This window comes from Elaeis guineensis, chromosome 1, assembly GCF_000442705.2.
Source record: "Elaeis guineensis isolate ETL-2024a chromosome 1, EG11, whole genome shotgun sequence".
Taxonomy (NCBI): Eukaryota; Viridiplantae; Streptophyta; class Magnoliopsida; order Arecales; family Arecaceae; genus Elaeis; species Elaeis guineensis.
In genome coordinates this window covers 13,386,897-13,412,430 of record NC_025993.2, presented here as the reverse complement: position 1 = coordinate 13,412,430, position 25,534 = coordinate 13,386,897, and the positions used below count along the sequence as shown (strand labels likewise).

The window sequence follows — 25,534 nt, the reverse complement described above, 5'->3', positions numbered from 1 at the left end:
TCCCTAAATAGTTCAAATTTTTTCTATGATTAATCCAAAGTTTTACTACAAAATAAAAAATATATAAATACAAGTTAACACAACGTAACCACTTACTAGCAACTGATAGGTTGGTGATTTAACACTTACATCTCAAGTAAAAGGTCTCATGTTCAAACTTGAGTGGTGATGAATAACTACGTATTCTCAAAAGCATATCATGATCACTTTCTTTCAATTATTTAGATAGACATAATTTTCTAAAAGATTTAATTAAATAAATTTTCTAATAAACATATATTATTTATATTAAGAGAAAAAAAAGGAGAGTCAAGAAATATGAACTAAACTGAGCGAGGAGATTATTTTTTATGGTATTGTATCATATTTGTGGATCATTTAATCAATTTTACATCAGCAAGAAGCATAAACTAGCAACGAGTGTTGAAGATGTCACCTTATCAACTTAATTATATACAATTATAGGGTGGGTCCCCCACCCATTTCATCTAAACATGTATTTTAGATGCTTATGATGAAGCTGCATAAATTACAACAATGACAAACAATTATAATATTAAGACAAATTTGGAGTTCATGGTTTAATATTAATTGCCTACCATAAAGTTTTTTCTTTTTAAAAAATAATAATTGCGCACCATCTTTTATAAGGGAGAGAGAATCTAATATATTTAATTATATATTTTTGAAATTTACATACATGTAAAGTAATTTTTTTATAAATTTAATCTTATGAAAATGCTATTTATTATTACACCCTTTTAAAGTTTGATACACTTCAGTAGTTCACTTGGGCAGGCAGCATTTCTCAAGGGTGTTTCCAGCAGCATCAACGGAGTTTTAAACTCAGATGACCGTTACAACGTATTCATGCAGAATATGTTAGAAAAGAAATGGGCGAACAGAGGAGGAAGAGAGGGGCAAAAAGGAGAGAGACAAGAGTTAATGTTGGGAGATCCATGGTTGGTTTACTGATAATTCGAGAGCTTTCCAATTGAAGAAAAAGAAATGTTGGCGATACCACACTTTCTGTTCTCTTTCTGAGCTATATGAATTTTGAGGCAATTACAAGAGCTTTACGCCATTGTGGGCGAGTTCTTGCCATAGGCCATGGCAAATCACTCCATGCCCAGCTGATAAAACAAGGGTTTTGTAGAGACATCTTCGTTGCAAATAATATAGTGGCTATGTACGGTGATCTCAACTTGTGTGATGATGCACAGAGATTGTTCGATGAAATGCCCGAGAGAAATGTGGTCTCATGGACTACTTCAATTTCAGCACATATCCATGCCGGCAATCCTGTTGAGGCATTAAGAGTCTTTTACTGGATGCTGGATAATGAAATGGAAGAACCCAATGGCTTCACGTTTTCTGCTGCTCTGAAGGCTTGCAGTATGGTTGGGAATCTTGAATTGGGCAAGTGGATCCATGAGCATGTTTTGAGAGCTGGGCTGCAGTCTGATGCTGTTTTGATGAATGCCATTCTTGATATGTACCTAAAATGTGGGAGCTTGAGTGATGCTCGAAGAGTTTTTGATGGGTTGTCTTCAGTTAACTCTACTTCATGGAATACAATAATTGCTGGCTATTCTCGAGAAGGCAACATGGTTGAGGCAGAGGCCCTATTCCTGCAGGTTCCTGAACCTAATGCTGTCTCATATAACACCATAATTGCTGGATTTGCACAATTAGAGAGTCCAAAAGCATTGAATTATGTTAACATGATGCACATAGAGGGCTTTAAGTTTGATGATTTCACCTTTCCTTGTGCTCTCAAGACCTGTGGTAACCTAAGATTTGAAAAAATGGGAGAACAGATTCATACCTACATAGTCAAGTGTGGTTACAAACCAAGCCTTTTTATTGGGTCATCACTCATTGACATGTATGCAAACTGTGGTCAAATGATTCATGCCATAAAGGTATATGATGAATACTCAAGCTACAAAGGGCTCATTCCTGACAGACTACCTCTACTGAATTCAATGCTTTCTGGATTTGCTGTCAATAGATATGATAGGCAGGCACTCGATCTTGTTTCAGAGATCCACAGCATGGGCATTGGACTCGATGCCTTCACTCTTTCAAGTGCCTTAAGGGTTTGTATTAACCTGCGGAATATGAGTATCGGGCTTCAAGTACACGGTTTGACAGTCACTAATGGATGTTACGCAGATCATGTTGTTGGCAGTGTTCTTGTTGACCTTTATGCCAAATGTGGATATCTGGAAGATGCATTGAGATTGTTTCATGGGCTTCCTCACAAGGACGTAATTGCATGGGCTGGACTAATTGCTGATTGTGTCCAACATGGATCAAATCATTTAGCATTTTCTCTATTCAAAGATATGATGAGTACAGAAACTGAAGTAGATCATTTTGTTGTCTCAAGTGTTCTTAAAGCTTGTTCAGTTCTAGCATGGGCTCAAGGTGGTGAACAGGTTCATGCTTACAGCATCAAGGGAGGGTTTGATTCAGAAAGCGTCACTATTGCTTCTTTAATTGATATGTACTCAAAATGTGGCAATATTGATGATGGACTCAGAGTGTTTGAGTCTGCAGCACAGAAGGATACTGTTTGCTGGACAGGAATGATCCTGGGATGTGGATACAATGGAAGAGCAAAAGAAGCAATTGAGCTCTTTGAAAAGATGTTGAAGTCAGGGGTGGAACCCAATGGGATCACTATCCTTGGTGCTCTTTCTGCTTGCAGACATGCTGGATTGGTTGAGGAGGCTTGCAGGTTTTTCAAGGCCATGAGAGATAGGCATGGACTAGAGCCAAGTTTAGAGCATTATTGTTGCATGATAGATATTCTTAGCCGAGCTGGATGCATTGAAGAGGCTAAGCAGCTGATCTCTAATATGCCTCACGAAACTGATGATGTGATACATAACTCATTGCTCGGGGCTTGTTTGATGGATCAGAATAACCTTGCAAAACTTGCTTCGCTAGACTTGCTTCCATCTTCATCTTATGATACATCCGGGAACGTTACCCTGTCAAATATTTATGCAAGCTTGGGTATGTGGGATGCTTCAGCTAAGTTTAAAGAGGCGATAAAAAAAGTTAGCATAAAAGAAGCAGGAAGAAGCTGGATTGAAATTAGGTCTTAAAGGTATCTTTCTATGCTTGTTATATCCTATTTTGTGGATGACATTTCTCAATTGGTGGAAGAGATTAACAGCCAAACAGCTTTGCAATCAGGGATAATGCTTCCCCAAAATTTCTTATGAGGCACAAATTTTATTAGAAAGTGAAAGAAAAGTGCTTATCTTGGAAGAAATAAATATACCCCACAAAGTATTTTTGAGTATAATTTGATGGACTTCTGACATGTGGGTATCTTTGCCCTGACAGGAGGCTATGGAAGTTGGAACATATAACTTAATTCCTTGCTAGCCCTTTTCTCTTTTTTTTTTTAAAAAAAAAAGACACCCTTCCTTCTTCCTTTGTTTTTTTTTTTAAAAAAAAGCTATTCCATCATAATGTTTGTTTGACTGATATAACTAGGTTAAGTTTGTTCTCACTATTCATTTTAGATTGGTGCCAATATCTGTTCTTTCTTTTTGTAGGTATGATAGTAAATCTATTACTTGAGCATGAACCGTAGATACATGAGTGCACTATCCATCGGTGTGCATAATCCAAAAAATGTTGGTAGTCTCCCTAGGAATGCTAGTGTTAAATCTACAAGAGATTGTAAAACTCTTCCAAATACTGTTTTAGGCCTTTCTTGATACAGAAGAGTGCATCAATTGTCTCAACAATGTCTTTTTTGCTTTAATTCCTTACACTAACAATTAAAAATTGATTCTGTGTCATATTATTTTTCTCACATCTATTATTCAGAGAAGACATAAGTTACATGAGTGGAGACACCTGAAGAATGTGACTTGTCCAAGAGATATTGCTTCTATGACGTTAAAGGAAAAAATTGCACCTATCACATTTCAAAACTGGAAGTTTGGCCTGAAATATAAGATACCGAGCTTGACTGCCAAGTAGAAAGATAATAGGGAAACCTCCATGCTAACTTCTTCATGTAACAAAATATTTTTACCCTGCAGGGAATGACCAGTAGATACCAGAATAGAGTCGTGTGAAATATCTGATAGGCAATTCCAGGCAAAAGAACATGTGAAAGTTTTTCTTCCAAATTGATTAAAGTTGGTGTTTGTTGCTGGAGATTCACTAAATGAAGGGAGGTTACAAACACTCAGCATCCTTCTTTCTGAATTTGCGAACAAGCCACACCAAACATCAGATCATAATATGCCATCGGGAAGGAGTTTTCTTTTGTGTAATCTATGATGTTCATGTATGTATCATCAAATATTCTTTCCAGGTGAAATCTCATGGTTTTTATCAATGATAATGGAAATTTCGAGGGCCAATAATGTACCAGTTAAAAAGCAAGGAAGTTCTTTGTGGAGTGCATACATGGTTAAAGAGATGGTGTAAATGATCTAAATTTGCATATGCCATCACTTGTATCTTGTGTATGAGATGAATCCAATTATCATTCGGAAACCCAGGACATCCATTTTAAATAGTCATAAAATGCACTAGTTATACCTTCTTCCATTAAAGTTTGCTACAATAGTATAGCAGCATCTTTAATATAATCCAACTGGTCGGTCTCTTCTTGGCATGGGCAGAGCTAGATGATGCACTATTCAAAAAAGTAAAAGGATGGCATTTACTTGGCCTTTACCATATGAAACTTGGTCTCTCACATGGTTGTCTGTGTCTTATCTTCCCTATTTTTTGGATAACATGGAACCATCGTTTCTTCGTTTATGGTAGATGTTGGATTCAGTTAATTTCTATACAATGCTTTAACATTTTATCTGAGCTCGGTAGTTCGGTCATTAGTGAAATCATCTATATTTTCTAGTCGAGAGCTAAATGTTTTAGTATTAATAAATATTAGTTTTATGCTTTCAAATTATTCAGGATATTAGGTGTTGTGATCTTTGTATCTGTTATTGATATGGATTCCATATGTGATTCATTACAAATCCGTAAATGTTCAACCGTACACAATCGACATCTAGTTTTCTTGCATCACCAGAATGGAGATTAGAACTAAATGACGATTGAATCACATTGATTATTGAGGAATAATGAATCAGTTCTAGCTTACAAAAACACTAGTCTGTTAATACCTTAATTGCTGCTAGTAAATCATGATCCCTTCCAGAGATAAGGTACTCCATGCCTCTTCATTATTCTGTACATCAAGGCATATCCATATTCTGCATCTCATGCACTATGTCTTGGCAGTTCTTCATTTCTTTGCATTCCTTCAGAATTAGAATCATTGCTGTACTTGGGAATGCTTTTCAGCGAGCCAGTTTCATCACTTTCATATGGTAGTACGACCACAGGGGCAGCATGAACAGATGCCCAGCGCTCCCGTAAAAAGTTCATAAATTTCAATACCATTTCCCTTCGGAAATCTAGCTGCCTTGTGAAGAGATCAAGAAGGAGAAAAGCAAGAACGTATTTGAAAGGAATCACAAGGAGGATAGCTGCAGCACCAAGCAGCGCAAGGGCAACCTGTGTAGTTATCTGCAAGAAAAACCAGACACCACAAAGAAAACTATCATTTGTAAGTCATCTCGAGAAACCTTAGACCTGAAGTATCTTTAAGCTCTCGCTGCTAAATTAAATGTTTAAACAATATCAAGACCTTGTGAGCATAAATATGTGTGACCTGCCATACATGCACTTATCAAGGAACATGCAGGTTTTTCGCAACCATTGTGGGATTGTCTGCAAACTGGAAAGAAATATTATGCTATCGATGTGCTGAAGTAGCTAGAAGCAAAAACTAGATTGCGATCCACAATAGCTGGTCCATTTGATGAGTCCTACTATCAGCTGGGGACCTTCACAGGTTAGGACTGTGTCCTCCTGTATGCACTGCTGGATGGCAAGTAGTGACAGTGAAGACAAGGCTGAGCATCCTACTACTTGGATGAACAGAAAATGCTGCCAGATTCCCATTTACTCCCAGCTAAGTTGTCAGGCCAGTGGCTTTCCGTTACTAGATATATTTTTTTTTAATATTCATATGATAATTATTTGGAGGGACAGGCAGATTTGGTACCAGAGGATATGGCCTTTGTTACACTTCATCCTTCAAATTTTAGCTGATATTGTCAACAGAGATCATGTTAAGAGTTAGCATAAGCCATCACAGAGTAGAGGTCCATTATTAGTTGGTAGCTTAGAATATGATCTTGGCTTGCAACTATTACCTCCAAGAAATGGCACTGTGGCTGAAAGAAGAAATGATAATTAGCCTTTCTATGCTTGAGATTGTTGAGAATGTGCATCATTGCTTCTTATGGTTGGTAGGCATATCTTGGTACATCTGGTATTCTATTGAAAGTGGAGAGCATCATTATTGGAGGTACATAGGATGAAAAGTTAACATGATATAAAGACTGGCACCAAAAGAAAGCAAGCTTAATTTCTGAGAGAGGATGTTGGAAACCAAAATCAAGCTGAGGCACTTAGACATGGAGTCCACTACTTTCGCCAAATTTCTCCTCTCTATTTTTGAGGATAACTTAAAGATTCTTCTTTATCACTCAAACAAGAAGTTGAAGGTTTATCCATTCCACAGTGGACTTAAAGTGGACAAGGATAATTAATATCTCCAAGGAAGTTTCTTTTGAACTTGACCCCCCACCCTTCTCTTGAGGTTGAAAAGTTACTGAGTATCATGAAGATTATCTATCTAGTGAAACCCTGCATGTCTTTAAAATTCTAGAATCATCAAATATTTGCTTAACAAACTGAAGCATGCTTAACCAAAATTTTATTTAAAAAAATCTAAAGCATACTATAAAATGCCTGATAAATTAATGCATTCTCATTTTTGACATTTTCTTTCATACAAGACATATAACTGAGATGAGTAAAATATAAAGCATACTATAAAATGCCTGATAAATTAATGCATTCTCATTTTTGACATTTTCTTTCATACCCGACGCAACTGAGATGAGTACAATATCTTTCGAGCACAGCTGCACCCATTAACCTTGCAAATGCAATCTCCTAACTCTTAGTCAATGAAGTCTCACCCCGCAAAGTATGCTCTCCATACTGGTTGCACCAAGGCGCAAGGGTTATGTTCAAATCCTTGGAAGGTGTTTCACAAGAATTTAGCACATGTAATTTCTAGCATCATTTCTTACAATCTGTTGGGGTGCTCCCACTGTAATTTTTTTAAATTAAAAAGTGAAGGATAGCCCCTATATTAAATTGTAAAATAGAAAAATAGGTTGTTAAAAGTAGAAGGAAAGCTATAAAAGTAGTGCATTTACATACAATTGATTGATCCTTTGAATGTTAATACTGCATTTCTAAGATATGTAGCAGCAAGGAGCATAAATAGATTAAAGTAATTAAGTATACTACCAAGAGGAAATTCTTACTTGAGAAACCTATAAAGAAAGAGAACCTAAAAGTAAATACTATTGAAAAATAAATGTCAATGGTCAACTTTTTTAACAATTGGCTAGTCAATTTTATAAAAGTCAAAAGAAGTAACAAAAAGCCGGTGATAATAAGGTCAAAACGATAGATGCTTCGGAACAGTTATCACTATGAAGAACATGAACAATCTGAAATGAATTTCAGTTCTATATTTGGTAAATTTGGTTTCAGATACTTATAAGATCATAGGATGCCTCATTAGATTGTACAATAAGCAATTCTGCTACTTACAAATGAAATTAGGTCTATGTTGTCGCATACCTCAGGTTGACCAGATAAGATGATTGTTCGAATCTTCAGAAGCGAAACATTCAGGTTCTGGAGATAAGTTTCCAAGTCTGCCATTGCTTCTTTAAGAGCTATGATCTTTTGGATTGTGTTTGAGGGTGGCTGATCACGTATTGTAACTTTACCAAAAGATCTCCCTAACCGACCTTGCTCTTTAAGCCCCTTAAGCAATAGCATTGCAGTAGCCATAATCATTAAACTCACTGGGAATACATATGAGAGCAGATTTCTGACAGAAAGAATCATAAAAAAGGTCATAAAATAGCATATAAAATTAAAGATATATTCTAAAGCAGCCTGATTGATTAATACAGAAGCAAAAACAAAACAGACAGCTGCACTTATTTTGAAGATAAAAAATTGCTAACGGCTTTGAAACTAAGAAATTGATTACTAACAACTCATATCAACAATAACTGCCCACAAATTTCCCATAAAAAACAAATTAAATTAATTCTTGGTATTTGTAAACACATGTATATTCTACATGTGTGATACCCATGGTTATCCCTTTAGTTCAGATATAGTTACATGTTGAAAAGTAGATACGTGGCTGATAAATAGTACAAGCTCACAGTTCTATCTTTACTCCAATTCTAAGAGTACTCCAGTCTCCAGGATTTAAATTGTAATTTTACTGTGTTCTGAGTTCCACTTGGATCACAGTAAAAATGAGCTGCCACATGAGAAAGGGAGGTACTAAAGCATGTTGTTGCATAAATTTGATAAGAGAGCTGCTTGCTTGGAATCGTTGGATACATACCACATTGACAGAAACAATATTTCTGTAGTTTGTCTCAGTAAATTATATTATTCATCTGCTGCTTACAAAGTTTGATTCTACCCTTGCAATGATCAACATAATGTTTAAACAAAGGTCATCTGTCAAGGAAAGGAGAAAAGAACATGGAAATCTAAAACCAATAAGGGCCTGTTTGGATGATTCAGCCTAAAATCTTATGGAATTTGTGAGGTAGGCCGGTATAACCAGCAAAATCAGGCTAAACTAGGCCTATACTCATAAATACCCAGAGTACATTTGGAGTGGGCCAACCAAAAAAAAGATAGATCTTTTTTTTCCTCCTATGGGATTCGGAGCAGCCCACTCCAAAGGTACTAGGCCTAGCCCAGCCCAACCCACGAGTCTCATAGGATTTTGGGGGGCTCAATCATCCAAAAATGCCCTAAAAGAAAATGAAGGGACCTTCAATTCTATTTCAACAAGATCAGAGTGGAGAAGAAAAATAAATTTGAAGGATGGGAGGGGGAATAAATAGGTGAGAAACTGCTTTTACCATCGTATTGAGGAGAAGAAGAATTCAAAATATTTACCAAACAACCAATTTTTAATTTTTAGATCTCCATGGAGCCCATATTATAAGAGACATGTATCAATCCAGATAAATTCTATAATGAATTGATAGCTTCCTTGTTCCAATCTTTGGACTCGTTTGGTTCGCGGCAAGAACTTTTCTTCCTAGGAAGTTATTCCTTAAAAAGTTACTTCCTCAAAACATGATGCCTGAGAATATAATTTAGGTATGTTTGGTTGATCATGAAAAATTATTCCAACGTGATTTATGTTTAATTGAGCATCCACTTGTCTGAGAAAACTGTATAAAATATCTATTATACCCTTAACAGATATAAGACCATACATTTTTGCTTCCAAACTCTATATAAATATTTATATTGATATAAATATAATATTAATATAATATTAGATCATAATAATTTATTATATTAATACAACATTACTATATATGTATTGATATACTATTAATATAATATTAATGTTTTAATATAATAAATTTATTAATATAGATATTAATATAATATTAATACATTAATATAAATATTATATTAATATTAATAAAAATATTTTTATACTATTATATTAATATTAATAAAAATATTACATTAGTATAAATATTAGAATAGTATTGATATATTATAAATATTATAATGTTTATATAAATATAAATATTATTTTATATTAATACAAATATTAGAATAATATTAATATAATATTATATCAATATTTATAAGGTCAATATTAAAAGAATTTTTTTGGAAAGAAAAAAGGACCACCAATTTCCATCAGGTGGGAAGTCCCAAAACCACCTCCTCCACGGGTTTATACTTCTCATAAAATATGGAAAGTGTCTTCACATGGAAAGAACTTTTTTCATTCTCTCTTCTCTTAAAACTCCAATCAAACAAAAAGACTCCCCTCTACCTTTCCAAGAATTGTCTCTTCCCCATGCCCCCCCCCACCCACCTAACTTCTCGCGAACCAAACTAGTCCTTTATGAAAGAAGTCAACATATGTGCACATAAAGAATTATTTTAATAGGAACAAAGTTTAACCTTATTTTTACACATTCGAGTTGACTTGTGAACCAAAAACTGAAACCAAACCTAATTTTCCTGTTTAGATCATTCAACCACCCTACTTCCACAAAAACAAGATGTATAACATAATAATTTGCTAGATCAGAAGGATAGGAATTAATGGATGCGAACAGCCTATTATTCTTGGCTAAATAAGTAGGACAAAGAAAAATTAATTGAAGGATTAAGATATACTAGGTCATACTCTTATGATAAAAGTGAAATTATCTGAAGGACCATGAGGAAGCCAGATGCATAGATAGACCAGTTTAAACATTAAGAATCCAGATAAACATACTAGTATCTATAAGGTAGCTCAAAACACTCTTATGATAAAAGTGAAATTATCCTATGGGCTGTGAAGAAGCCAGATGCATAGACAGACCAGTTTAAACTTTAAGAATCCAGCAAAACATACTACTATCTATAAGGCTAGCTCATCACAATCCATTTTTAAAATTGTATCCTAGGAATATTAAAGCTAGCCTTTCATTCGGTCATTTACTTATCAACAAGATCTCCCAGCACAGTGAAATGACCTTTTCTGACTCTAGCAACTTATAAACAAATGAATACCTTTAGAAGAAAACATGCGTGCTAGCTAAATAACACAATGAGGGCGGATGAACACAGTCCATTTTATGGAAAAGGTGTGATAGCATATGCACCTAAAAGAAAGCAACCAAGAGAAACATATGCTACTGCAAATGGTTAGAATGCATAATTCTTGCGAAGCCCGAGCTTGAACGAGAGCTCTTAGAGACTGGGCAAAGACCTACACCTATCATGACAGGGGCCACATTAAGCTTTCATCTGACATTCAAGCCTATAACTTCCAAGCAAGAGACTCAGGACTGTAAAATCTTTGGTAAGAAACCTTTGCATCACAGATCTAAGCAATTTATTATTGTCTAAAATTTCATTAGCCATCCGAGACCTTGATCCAAAAACATTTATTCCACATAAGCTCTCTACAACTATTTCCAATATCCTAGCAAACACCAAATCAATGAGAGTGAAATATTTTAAGGTAAAAGCAAACAAATTTTGTCAATCAAACTCTAAATTAGAGCAGATATTCAGAAACAGCAATAATTCAGAATGTATTAATTCCCTCAGACAATTGTCATGTGGAAAATGGGGAACCCATCTATGAGGGATCCTGTCCAAGAAAATGGATAGTGCAATGTTACCCAGAAATAATTGATGTTTCTGTTTCTCTTCTTTTCCGATATGAATTCTTTATGGAACTGTATTAAACATCAAGCATTAAAATAAAACTGCTTACCTAAATATAATGGTATAGGCAAATACAAGAAAAGTAATAGTCTGTCGTGGCTCTTCCCAGCACCTTAGTTTGTCAAACTTTTTGGCAACAACCACAAATGGAAGCATGAGCTCCTGAATTTTGAAAAAAAGAACGAATTATTCTATTGATGATATAGCATACAAGATAATATGAATTGTCATTGTTTCAGTATCAAGCGATGATTAAAACAATGAACATGGAAGGAGCTTAGAAGGTAGGATTCTATTTAGAGATAATGGCATGTTATTTCAACAATGAACAAGTTAGTAGCACTTGATAAAAAAGATGATATTAAAATACCAAATAGAATTTGAAATTTTTTCATCATGCGAATGAGGATGAAATCAATGAATATAAAAATATTTCAGCATATGCTTGAGCATCATACACCAGTCCAAAAGCCCATAAACTTTCCTCCTGCTTCTGTAACAAATTTGGATGGCTTTGCCTGCATCCGTTCTTCATAGTGATCCAAAATAACAATTTAGTCACTCTGATATGGAAAGACCATTGAGTTTTACTAGACTTCATTTTCATTTGAAATCTCTCAAAGCCACCTGACATATGGTTGTTTATTTCAGCTGATCTTTAACACTTATTTTCCAATATTTTTCTACATTATTTAAAAAAAAAAACTTTGTTGATGATGGTCTCAAACATCGTGAATCACATGAATGAAAGGACAGCTACCTGTCCAGGGAAAAAGAATGCATATCTTCATTCATAAGCCATATATGCAGCCATAAAAAAGTACACATATAGACAAATGAATATACAATAATCCTGAAAATGTCAAAAAAAAAAAAAACAAAAACAAAAACAGATACACAAAGGGAGAAGGATTGGATACTCTAATATGCAGAATAGGTTCTAGGTGAATGAATAATTAAGAATGACTAAGTTTACAACCTACCAACTAGCATTATATGCTTTGTAGAAAGCCCTTGTTAGCCTAAAGTGGTCATGACCAAGTCCTAGTGTCACCTAGACACTTGCCCAGTGTCAAAGTGTCCCACAGAACGGCCTCCAAAAATCTAGGCACGGGCACAAGCACACAGACGCATACATACATTGATTTATGTATGTATATACGTATTTATGTCGAGAGACTTTTAATGTTATGTTTGTGTTTTCATGCTTATATGAGAAAAGAGAACTAAAAATGGAGAGGACAGTTATATGTGCTATCTAACAAACAAACTAACATAATAGCCATGAATGTGCAAGTTGTTTTAAATCATTTTGCTTAAGATTACTCAAGATGTGTTGAGATACTAAATTGATAATAATTTCTTGAAGTGTTCATATAGTTATGATAACTTTATATTAAAAATATAAAGACACATTGCTTAAAGTGTCCATGCAACCTTCTTAACTTTATATTAAGGGAAATTTGCTTGAAGTGTCCATACAATATTGATAATTTATATATACTAAAAACATAAAAACACTTTGCTTAAAGTGCACAATAGTTGAAATTAAGAATCCCCTGCGTGAGATTCTTCAAAATGTCATGTTGGGACACTTTCAGAAAACTGAAAAATAAAATATCTAGGTAACATAGCCAACTAGGCGAAAACAAACTTGAACATTAACATCAGTTGAAGAATAATTGGTCATAAAACATTCTTAAATTTTGATGGATTATTATTTGATTGGTGAAGCCAAACATACAAAGATGGAGTCAGGATAATCAGTCGACTGTTTGGCCCCTGAGAAAGTAATGTTGACAGAAATATGTATTTCCCAATTTCCTTCCCCACATTTTCTTTTTGTTAAAAAAAAAATTGTTTTTATGGCTCAGCCATCTTAACTTTCTATTCATGCATCTGAAAAAGGATAAGCCATGAACTTGTACTCTCCCTTATTCTATTTCATAATATTTCATTGTGTCACAAGTTACTTTACACTACACAACAACAAAAGCAAGACATCAGAATGGAAAATGAAGAAGAAATATACTCAAAATTTAGCTCAGAAGAAAATTTCAGTGAACTAAAATAAAATATCATGGACAATCCTAGACTTCTTAACATGTTTACTTCAGATTTAGTTGAACTCTTTAAAGCAGGTGTGATGGATTAATTATCTGTAGATAATCTGCTGGGTTTAAAGCACAGATAATGACACATGAAGTCCTCAAAGGGATTTTTTTAACTGGAACACTTGACCTTCTAATATGTAGTGCATGCTAAAGCCTCTGCCAAATGGTCCTGATGCAACATGGTTTCTTGATAAACCCTGACAGATGAACTCCGAATTTAGAAAGTTTGTTTCGTAGGAAAAAATACCTTGAAAAGGTCAATATTGCTTGGGATTCCTTTGATCATAGCAGCGTCAATTGTTGCTTGAATCTTTTCAACTATTTGGCTCCTCTCTTTGCATGTCAATGCTGCCCTTTCTACAAGATTCAGATCAGCTACAACGAGGTTTTTGCCCAATACAATTCCTTGCTTAGCTAATGAATTCCTCCAAAAGGAAACTGAAGAACCAGATGTCCAAGTAGGAGATCTCATCCACTTGCGCAAGTATACACTTCCATCTATGTCAAACACATAAGCATTGCCACCAGAAGGATCTTCGGAATGTTTCGCCCATTGAGTTTGTTGGTTGTCTGCTTGCTTGAAATTTGTTATCAATTGCCCACCCCAAAAATTTACTGCTAAGGTCTGGAGAACAACATCGCCATACGGCACATTTTGCAAATACGAGAACTGAACTAGCTTTGCTGGATCCTCAGATAACTTTCGAATAAACTGAAGTGATTGTAGCCTTGCAATACTGTTTGCTGCACTTCTAATAGCTTTTCTCTTTCCTTTATGAGCACCATACACATAATGAATTGATGGATCGTCGTCAGAGGGTCCATATTCTCGTATGAAATCGTACAATGAAATAATCTCACTAATAAAAGCGTGCCAGACATCTCGTCTCATTTCACCACCAAAATCAACAAACTCCAATACCCAAGTTTCCGACCTGATCAAAACTGAACCATCAGATCTATCATGCACCTCCAAGTAAATAGCGTGTCACTACATATAAGACAACAAAAAAGCATCCTGATAACGTTGGTTACCATACAACCAAGCCAATCATGGTCACGATGCAAAGAGATGATTGGCGCATGAAAACAGGATAGATACAGAAACACAAGATAAATAGAAATCGTTAAGTACACTTACTCAAGGCCAGAAGAAACAGAAACGGCAGAGTCAAAAAGTTTCGATCCAAATGGTCCAACTCTTGCTTTCTCAACTCGTGAACCATGATGTGCAAGATCTAGTCTAATAGATTTTTTAGTACCTGCCAGTCCAATGGCCTGCCAATATCAATGTAAAGGAGGAGCAGTTGTGGGCAATTGTATGGTAACCAAGTTAACAAATACATGAATGGAAAAAAAACAGAACAGACAATAACTTCACTACATGGTTGCAGGTAGATGGAACAAAATGATCTATCATAGCTAACTACAAAACAGTTTATTGGCACATGAAATACTGAAATAAGAAAATGCAGTGAAACAAGAAGCTAAAAATTTGAATAGTGCATGGATGTTCCTGTTTCTTTCAGCAAGATCCAGCGTCAATTGCTATTGATATATTCTCAAAGAAAACCAACACAACAACTATATTCTTAACTCCAAGTAAATGTTTCTGCAAGGAAAAACTTAAAATATAATAGCTACTACCTGTTTCAGCTAGGCTTATTTTTATCTATTTTATGTCAGGAAAATTATTTTAATAGTAACAACTTTTCCTAGGAAGGACCCGATCAGGAAGCAGTTGCAAATCAAAATCTTTGAACAAAACAAAACTCAATTTGATTGAAGTACGAGTAATCATCATCTAGCAAAACATCGAATCTATGTCACCTAGACACTTCATTTTTCAGGTTTTGGGGAGTTTCGATCTTTGAGGCACCTGGATGTGGCACGTGCCCAACAATTGGCAACTTCTTTTTGGAGTGTCATGTAGGGGACTCTTAATTTCAAGTGCTGGAAACTTCAAGCAAAGTGTCCTTATGCTATCAATATAAGTTATCAAGGTTTTATGGACACTTCAAGAGAAGTGTCCTTGTGTTTTAAATATAAAGTTACAAAGTTTATGTGGATATTCAAGCTGATTATCCTTTCATTTTTAGTATAAAGTTATTATTATTATACGAGCACCAAGGGAAGTGCCCTTACGTTATAATATAAAGTTATCATGATAAATTACAGATTTAGTATCTGAAGACATCTTGATTTCTCTTAAACCAAATACCTTAAAAGAACTTGCACACTCATGGTTGTTCCATAATTTGTTTGTTAGCATATACAATTCACCTTCCCCCGATGCCTCTATTTTTGGAGGACATAGTGTTGGCACTTGAGGACACTTTAACACTTGGCATCCTGTGTTATCAGCATATAATTAATTTATTCTTTTTCTGAATATATACATAAAATGTATTTATCATTGCATCTGTACATGGGTCCATAGCATGTTCACATTAGGATAGTCCCTTACAAGGAGTGAGTACCAATTAAGTATTTATATTGGCTTTCTACACTTATAAGTGAGCATTCTTTCAGAATAGCTTTGCAATGAGAAACTCCTAGGAAATACATGAGCATAATTGACAAGCATAGGATGACTGTTTGTCAGATGGCCAGGAAACAAGCACATGTACTGGAACCAAATAAGAAAAGCTACCATACCTCAAAATATAGTGCATTATCTGTTAAAGTCAGATTTCCAGGCCATGCAATGTTATCCTCCCATTTTAAAACAGGTCGCTTCCTACTGGAACCTATGCAGAGAAGTTGCTCATCGGACAACAAAACATCTCCAGTTTGGTATGATTTCCTTCCCTGATGTACCCTATACAATATTTAAAGTCTATAAGCAAAGATATACACCAAGTACCATAAGGAAAAAAATCGAATATAAAAAAAAGTTACACAAGATACAAAATTTGATATTGAAAATGGTCACTAAGAACACAAGTAGCAACAAATCATTTTGGTCGAATAAAATGTTAGAAGGTTATATCTATAATAGGATGGAAGCATCTTGTATCGATTTTAGATATAAGAAAATGGGAACTTACAAAATTTGTCATAACAACAATGGAACTCAAGTTACGAGTCAAATGATTTATAGGAGTGGACCACAGAGTAATATCTATGGCAATTGGCGACAGCTTTAATTGATCAAATTGGTTATAAGTCTAAAACACTAGCAACTGAAGCTATTTTCCTCTCGAGGAAATTGATGGAAAGAAAACAAAGAAGAATAGAATCAATAGATACTTATGCATGATTTTGTTAACTCAAAAAAAGTTCAGAGAATATTTGACAAGTGCTAATGACAGAAGGCATAGACCAATTATTGTTTCAGAACCATTAGAGATATGCTTGAGAGGAGGTAACAAGCATGGAAAGTAACTACACTGACACTGATTAGATTCTACTAGCAGTCCTATCATAGACAATCTGACTGTTCATATTCCACAATTTGGTAAATCTCTACAATCCTATAATAACAGATGAACTGAATGTAAGGGTGAAAGTCGAGATGAAACAATGGAGGGAGAGGTCTAAAACTCGAGGACATTGGTTGAATCAAATGAAATATACAGATGCAATTTCCTAATATATAAAAAATTGAGGTCCCTTATAAGATATATGCCCAGGAGTTCACACCATATCTTAGATCTAGTATGTAAAAGAACATATTTAATGAAATTAGAACGAATTTCTGATTTCAGAGCAAAGATTTTTAAAAGCCAAAACAACAGCAAAATAGAAGTCTCACTTAGCTTCAAATGTTGGATAAATCTGTAAGGACAAAGTACATAAGAATACTCAGGTGGGTTTCTTGACAAATATGGACGATGTAGTTGAGAGTTGATAAAATTTTTGCTGTTAGGAGAAAGACACACTAATCTAGAATGAAGTGATGGAGATGGATCATGATGCCATAGTCACGTGAAGGAAAAAAAGGGAAAAGAACCCAGAAAGGGAAGACCTAGGAATACACGAACAGAAGTCAAGAAAAGGGATTTGCAAATAATTGCTTTGGCAGAGAATAAAGCCCCTAATACAAATAATGGCAATGCATAACCTATGCCAACTGCAAATAGATGAGATAGACGTTAATTATGATTAAGGCTATTTTGGGGTTAAGTCGATTTTATGTTTTGGGTCTGAAAAATCTAAAAAATGATGTATCAAAATGAAAACCTAGATGTTAGCATAGTTGCAACCCTGCGAAATGGATGTGGGAAACAAGACATACTTCCAGAGTAGGAAACATTCCCCTATTTTTTGTACAAGAAATGTTTGTGTATTTTTCTGTGCATATCCTTTTACATTTCTCATTCACTTCTCCATGTTGCAGAAAGAGAATTGAACCAGCTTTTATGCACTTTCCTGCTAAACAGTTAAGCTGCATGGAAAGTACATTTCTTGAGAACCATGCATGCTATTTCTTGTCAAGTTATATTTAATTTTCCACATAAGGTTTACATTTAACCAGCTAAGTATTGCAAGCTGTGCTATCTGGACATTCAGCTTTAGTTATCCATGCTGGATATATTTCCCAATTGGATAGTTGTCTGACAATAGGACATCTATCAAATTTTTCTGGTAGCAACTTTTAGAAATTGGCAAAAAGTTGGACTTTTCCAACAAGAAGTTAAAATTTAACTTCTGGTTCTTTAGAGATTGATAAAAAATATAGGCATTAAAAACTTTACAAGTGTCATTTTTCTAAAATCCTTAAGCTACTTGGGAAGTTTAAGTTAAAACATTTACATTGAAAGACTTTAACAAATAATATCTTTTACTATTTTTTAAACAACATTTGTATATATTATATATTAGCTAAAATTACCATTTTTTTTTAACCTCTTGCCATGTCAGATTTTTTGACGCATGTGGGTATCTGATTCTCTTGTCCATGTCCATGCAAAAATTATAATTCTAGAACGTTTGTTCTCCCAAAAAAACAAAAAATCTAGAATAAGCATAAGAAACCCATCTCTATGTGCACAAAACAAAAAGAATGGAATACAATTTCACATAGCAAGCTAGATTAGTGGTTTTGAAATATAAGAGAGTAATCACTTTATTAAATTATTAGTTAATTGGGAGCAAGGACTACTGCATACTATGCATCATTTAAAAGCAAGCATAGTACATTTTCCACACCAAACAATCCCGAATTTAACTATGTCCAAATCAAATTGTTGTTACTCAAATTCATAGTTTCAAAAATCTTGGTAGAGCTCCATGCAGTTTGCTGGCCAGCAATATATCTATATCCAGTAAATGTTGTATTGACACAAGGTATCAGCCAGAACCATAACAAAGTAAAAGTTTATAAACACCTATGATCTTGATTCAAAGCAATATGGGGTCCATATGAGGAGATTTTTGTGTGGTCAGGCATGGTTCAACCCAGTTCAGCCGTGGAAGTATCCCAGTGTGTGCCCTATGCCGGTCCTCAGCCAGTATGACCGAGGTTTTGGATGAAAGTATAGCATAAACAAGGACAATATACTATTTAAATCCATAAAAAACCAACTTTATATAGAATTAAATTATTCAAACTAAAACGAGCCTGAAAAATGATTATAACTGATTCTAATACGGGATCACTCATGCCAGCCCATGGCATGGTTTATCACTAAAACATGCAATCGTTCAGACCATTACCACCAAGGCAAGCTGGTAAATGATGTGCACCTCTTTATTATGAGAGAAACCTTGCAACATAATGCATATACCACAAAATGGTATAACTCAAACCAAGATCCTTGTTCTAGATGTCTGAGGGAGGATAGTTCTCCATTACTGAACGATCAACCAGTCACTGGAGTTTATGTTTTATGACTTGAGGCTTATTATTGTTTGTTATATAGAGCCATGAGTTTTTAATTTGTCATGACTTAAGTACCATTCAACATAACCAGTTCATTTTATGGAATTTAAAAGAGAGCTGCAATCTTACTAGGAGGAAACCTGGCCTGTACCACATAATAATGTGTATTTGGAAACCTTGTGTTCCAACATACAAAACATCTATTATATTAATTGTATCCATTTAGAGTTTTTTTGTTACATGATCATCTATTCCTTTTGAATTCACTTTGGCAGGTTTCAGATACTTGCTTCAAATATCCCCCCTTCTGGTCCCCTTATTTTGTGAGAAAGGGAAGAAGATGCATCTGTATTAGAATTACCTGGGTCTGGATTTTTAAGCATATGCCACTCAAGATTCAAACCCGGAACATCTAGTTAGAAATGGATGGGATGATTACTGAGCTAATCTTCATTCAGTTCATATAATTGCTTCAAATATCACCAGATATTCTCCCCTTCACATCTAGTTCACTGCCTTTGCCTTATTATTCACCTTTTGCATATATGTTCTGATTTTCAACTATACCTAAATACACCAATGTAGGCCTCCACCAGCCAATCGACCTTGGTCAGGAATCCAGACCAATGCACATTGAGAAAGACCCCCTATATGCAAAGTGTTGATGCTGAGTTGAGAGTCCATCATACAACTCAACTAAGCCTTAACTCCAAACTAGTTGGGATCGGCTATATGAATCCTTTTTCTCCATTCTACTAGTTAAGAGACCATCCTTTTTTTCAGTCCATCATAAAACTCTCAAATCAAAGTCTTCTAATCAAGCAGTGAAGCCATATTCTGAAATGATTCATTTCTCCAGCCCAGGTTGTTTCTTTTGGTCTTTCAAAACGAAATTTTCTTTTTTTAATATGTTGGTTGGTCAACAAATTATAATTATTGCTTAGAACAATCAATTAATGAAAATTTTGCAAAATCCAAATACATCACTTCCCTGATTGATGTTTATTAAGAGAACTGAATCATGATAAACACCAATCTGGCAAATTAAATACATCTAAATACAGGAACTTTCCCAGAAATGAGTGTGCATATGTGAGCCAAGATGCAAAACGTGGGACCAAATGAAGGGATACTTACTTGAAAAGTTCAGCAAGGTATGTCGTCCACATGCTCAAAGAGATTCCTTGTTCATTTCCAACAAGAGCCTTAAAAAGATGATGTGCAGTTGATGTGTCAGCAATACCCGCAATAGCAGGAGCAATTCGGACAAAGGCTTGTTCCCCAACCAGTCTCCTCTAAATGGGAAAATGGTATCAACATTTAAGAACACATGTTAATCAGATAAAGTCTTATTACATATTCCAAATTCACAGAACTATGTTATCAAATTCAAATGTGCAACAAGAGACATGGAAAATTTAGCTTGCTCATCCAGTGACTTTCCTTTCCCAACTTCATAAATATTTTTATAGTCTTAGGAATCTAAAGGGATGCAGAAAAGAAGGAAATGATAGAAGAAATATTAGCTCTTCTAAGCTGTGTTTTGTTGAAAAATGAGATAATCCAGAGTAAATAGTTTAACTTACTCCTAACCTACTTTACTGTGAAATATGTTATTCCATCCTGCAAGGTGGAATAGTTTAATAATGTTTAGGTGGAAAAGTAGTTTTACCAACTTTTTAGAATGTGCACTTTGAGTTCAGAATAAACTCGTTACTTTTCCATCATTTGTTGGGTTAAAGTGGAGCTATTGAATTAAAAAGGGGACCTTATTCTATTTAACCTTTCTTTGGCCCTAAACTAGACAGAGAAATAGCAGTAGGTGAAGCCTTTTTTTTCCAATTAAACAATCAAAGGTGTATTATCATAGGTAAATTCTTTGAATCAAGTCAGTGCAATTTTACCTGACTAAATTTGTGATAGTCTAGAATTTGAAGTTGACTAAATTTGTGATAGTCTAGAAGTTGAAGGAAATGACTGTTGTTGCTAACTTCTGTTCAAATCAACAATAGTTGTTAAAAATCCTATAACACCAGGTGATCAGGGTATAGAATGATTTAATAGGTTTAATTAATTGTTATCTGGCACAATGTCCGCTAAGATGTAAACTACTATACCTTGAGAAATGTTCAACTCTACAAAATTAGTTTTTTCTCAGTGCAGACCAAGGTGACACAGAATTATATATGGTTCCGTAATTTACCCTTTTTTTACTCATATTGGTTTCCAGATGTGTTTTAAACTTATGAGTGGGTAGACAGTGAAACTCATGATATAACTCTATCACGCAAGTAAAGGGTTACTGTAATTAAAATATGGTGAGTTTCCTCTTGAAATTAATTAAAAAAGGGTGAGGAATAATATAGAAATATTTTATATGAAAGATTTAAAGAAAAAAAGAAAAAACTTAAATAGCTTAAAGGTCTCCACTTAACTTCTGGTTTCTAATAATATCTTGTCAAGAAAAGCATCCTAACTTTTATAATCTTCAGAGGGGACAAACCATTTTCTTCTCTGTTAGCCAATGTAAGCATTATTCTTTCACTACTATGTGTTTTCGTGTGTTGTCTGTGTGTGTGTAGAACATGATGTTAGATAAAGAAGATCTAATTATATGTGATAACATTGCTATATATATTTGTAGAAGGTCGAAGTCAGTACTCAAGGCAGCAAATATATTCATCCAACAGTTCCACTGTGTAAACACTTAGGTCACAACCTGATAATCAATCTCATATTACAAACATAATTTGACCACTGTAGCATTTAGTATTAGCAATCGAGGTAATATGATTAACTAGATATTCCTACAGTATATATTATTTGACAAAACTGTGCTTGTAGTACTTGAATAGGTGTTGATTGCTAATAGCAGCTCATGTGTTGCTGAAGACATGCTTATATGTAGTGATGCTTGAAAATCCATGGAGAAACGTAAATAACCTGCAAAGAAGAATTATCTAGCGAAAAGTGTGAATCACCATCTCCACTGTATGGATTCTCCCATGCAAGCATGGTCACAAAAATAAGCCTCTGAAAAGCAAGCTCCTGTAAATATACAATCCAATATAAGATGCAGAAAGAACAATCAGGAACATAGTCAATAGTTATATTAAAGTTAAATAAAGCTCTCAATGGCTTTGAGCAAAATGATGTAGAAATCTTTGGTTGACTATGTGATAAATGACTAAATCAAGTAAAAATAAATATCATGGCTGACAAATTGGATGCAATTCTAGAGTTTCCTGCATGCATGTTAGTGTATAGCAAAACAAATACTGCAAAATATCCCAAGAAAAAAGTTATCCTATCCAACTGGCCTGGTTTCAGCAGTTGGTATTGGCATCCCTTTCCTGCCCTAGGTTCGAAACTTGTCTTGACAAAACAGAAGGATTCCCTCTAATCATGTTGACTTCAAGACATCCATAATCCTTCGCATTCAATCCCTATATTTTAATAACTTGATTTTTGGTTATATTACAAATTCTTGAAATCACATAATCATTTTACTCAAAAGAGAACTACTGTTCAAGTGGCACGGCCAATTCACTCAAGTTACGTTTGGGGAAAAAAAAATAAGGCTGATAAGAGCACTCATTATGCACTATACGCAGTGAACCTACAGATTGTAACAGCTTCAGAATGGACATAATGTTTCCATTCCAGTGTATGCAAAGGATAGATTCGTTTCAAATCTTAAGCTATGTGGCACTCTCAGACCTTCAAGCTGGGATGGAAGTCGGAGCTCTCCCTTGACAAGTACCTAAAGCAACAATATTCCACCAAACTCCGGGCATCATATCGAAGATGCTCGGGAGCAAGTGCTTCAAAAATCTTCTGCATCTTCCTCCCTGTCAGTCCATTCATCCTGCACCATACTTTGGAGCAATCAGAGAGCACAGTTAACAGAAATAATTGCAAAAAATGAGAAGAAGATTCCACCCATGTAACCAAGACCACCCAAGAAACGAAAGAAGTTGTGAAATTGGTGGGAAAGTCTTCGCCTTTACCTCCCAAACTGCTCGATAGAGACCACGGCAGCAAAAGAGAGATACCCCTTTGGCGTCCTCCGCTCCACAGTCAACTCCGAGGCCATAAAAATCTCTTCTTGGACCGCCATGTTGTCCAGCTGACGCTCCAGGGCGGGGTTCTTCCCCTGCCCGGGCTTCACAAGTGGCGTCGCCACCTCCGTGAGCAGCGACTGAGCCTTGCCAAGCCACAAGCTCAACCTCTCTCGCACCACATCTACCCGCAGAGAACTAAAAATAAGCAACAAAGAAGAGAAAGGCGTCGCCTTTAGGGCTCAGGGAGGAGCAGTGCACCTGGGTCGATGTCGGTGAGCTTCCACCGGCCGCCGCCGAGGGACTGGAGGACGGGGTCGAGCGGCGGCCGTGGCGGCGGTCCGGCGGCGTCCCGGCAGAGAATTTGACTCGGGGAAAGGGTCGGATGAAAGAGGACGAAGAAGACGTTGGAGGCACGACGGTTAGCATATCCTCTGCAGCTTCTCTTAGCCCGCTTTCTCTCCTTATTCTCCTGCTTCTCTTCAGAAAGGTGGTTCCTTTTTCCAACCTACCTACGTTTTCTTGCTCTAGACTTCTTTACAGCAGAGCAAAAGAGAAATGGGAACGGGGGACGCAGATGGGGATGGTCCAAAGAAGAGGCGAGAAAATTCTTTTCACTGCTCCTAGCTCTATTATTTGGTTCGATAACGGCTACTGTAACGTTATATAACGGTTTTAACTTTTCTCAGAACATTTCCCTCAAAAAAAAAATTCAGTACAATTTTCTTGTGACACCTGTTAAAAGCCACGTAAGAGATTGAGGACGGCTTTTTTCATGTGTTTAATTAGATTTTGGCATTAAACAGATCATGTCACTGGATAGACGTATGATTAACAAGGCTGATTGGCTTTTCCTTGTGCTCTTTGTTTTATATCAGCTTTGTCAGCTTGTGTCCCTGGAGATTTGATGCCTGACTTCATATTTTGTTTTCAGGGATATAAAAATAGCTTCCTCTCTACCATAGATCAAAGCCTTGTATCATTAACATCTTGCTGGATCCCCGGACTGTACGTAGGTTTTGGTGAGTTCAGGTTCCAAGCAAGATATTTGTTAATATTGGGAAAAAATAAGTATGGTATAGATAGGTTGGTATTATAACATTTTGTTATTGAAGCTATATATTATGTTTCAGAAGCTATATTAATTGTACAAGTCTTGTACCTGAACAATGTCCCTTCTGTAGTGATGCAGAAAAAACCATGGCGTCTACTTGTAATTTTTTTAAATTAATTTAGTGAGTATCGTTCCTCCCATCCGGTTCGTTGTCTCCAACGACAAAAGAGGATATCTGAAGTCTTTTTTTTTTTTTTTTTTTGGTAAGGTGATATCTGGAGTATTTGGAGATCGTCGATTAATTGAAGAGATCTTAAACCAGCATGGAATGGCCTTGTAGCCGTTGTTCTTTTGGTGCTCATGGATGGAAAGAAACAACTCTCTTCAACTTTTGAAGCCTCCTCACACAAACCAGTTAAATTATATTCTTGTTGAAGGATTCACCTTCCATAGCCCATCAGAAGTCTAGTGTGCTCCATCCTCCTTGTCCTTGCATGCGCACAATCCAACCTTCTAACGCTCTCCCCCTCGGATACCGGTTCTCCTGTTGGAACCATCCAACTTGGGTAATAGATGCATTAGCGATCGTATTTAAATATTTCAAATAATATAACGGATGGTTAATCCTCCCAATTTATTAAAAAAAAATTAGATGCATATAACGATTGATTCCCTTTTAATGAATACAAAGATGATACCCATGCACGATGCATGGAGAGATAATAAAAATAGAAATATAAATTGATATAATAGAAGAATAAATATTTTCTCAAACATAGAATGAAAAATGAAATAATATAGTATAATTTATTTCATTTTTTCATAAATTTTTTTACATTAAATTTATTTAAGATTTGAACATTTTTTTCTCTTTTTAAATATTCTTTTTTAAATTAATTTTTTTTCTTTTTTTTACATAACTTAGTTTTTTTTGTGCACATTTTTTCATTTTTGATTTGAAGGTTTTTTTTAAATGTAATTTTTTTTTCTTTATTAAAATTTATCTTGATTTTTTTAAAAAAATATGTGTGCTTTT

The 25,534-nt window shown here is 35.2% G+C and overlaps 2 protein-coding genes across 2 annotated transcripts; one reads left to right on the top strand and one right to left on the bottom strand.

Annotated features, from left to right (window-relative positions):
- Nucleotides 1-797: 797 nt before the first annotated feature.
- On the top strand, nt 798-4,127 carry LOC105038048 (pentatricopeptide repeat-containing protein At4g08210). The gene is made up of 2 exons (XM_010913737.4): nt 798-3,121; nt 4,074-4,127. Exon 1 carries the CDS (start codon nt 1,050-1,052, stop codon nt 3,117-3,119), a length of 2,070 nt encoding a protein of 689 aa, XP_010912039.2. The 5' UTR covers nt 798-1,049; the 3' UTR covers nt 3,120-3,121; nt 4,074-4,127.
- A 961-nt stretch (nt 4,128-5,088) lies between these two features.
- LOC105038049 (uncharacterized) lies at nt 5,089-24,050 on the bottom strand. The gene is given in 12 exon segments (XM_010913738.4): nt 5,089-5,580; nt 7,783-8,038; nt 11,492-11,604; nt 13,804-14,491; nt 14,698-14,834; nt 16,215-16,377; nt 20,521-20,678; nt 22,327-22,431; nt 23,104-23,251; nt 23,394-23,628; nt 23,706-23,765; nt 23,768-24,050. Coding segments are annotated over 12 exon segments (2,478 nt in total). The 5' UTR covers nt 23,874-24,050; the 3' UTR covers nt 5,089-5,271.
- Nucleotides 24,051-25,534: the final 1,484 nt, after the last annotated feature.

What these genes read in the sequence shown, in the direction of transcription:
- LOC105038048 (XM_010913737.4), top strand. Translation starts at nt 1,050, where the DNA reads ATGAATTTTGAGGCAATTACAAGAGCTTTACGCCATTGTGGGCGAGTT.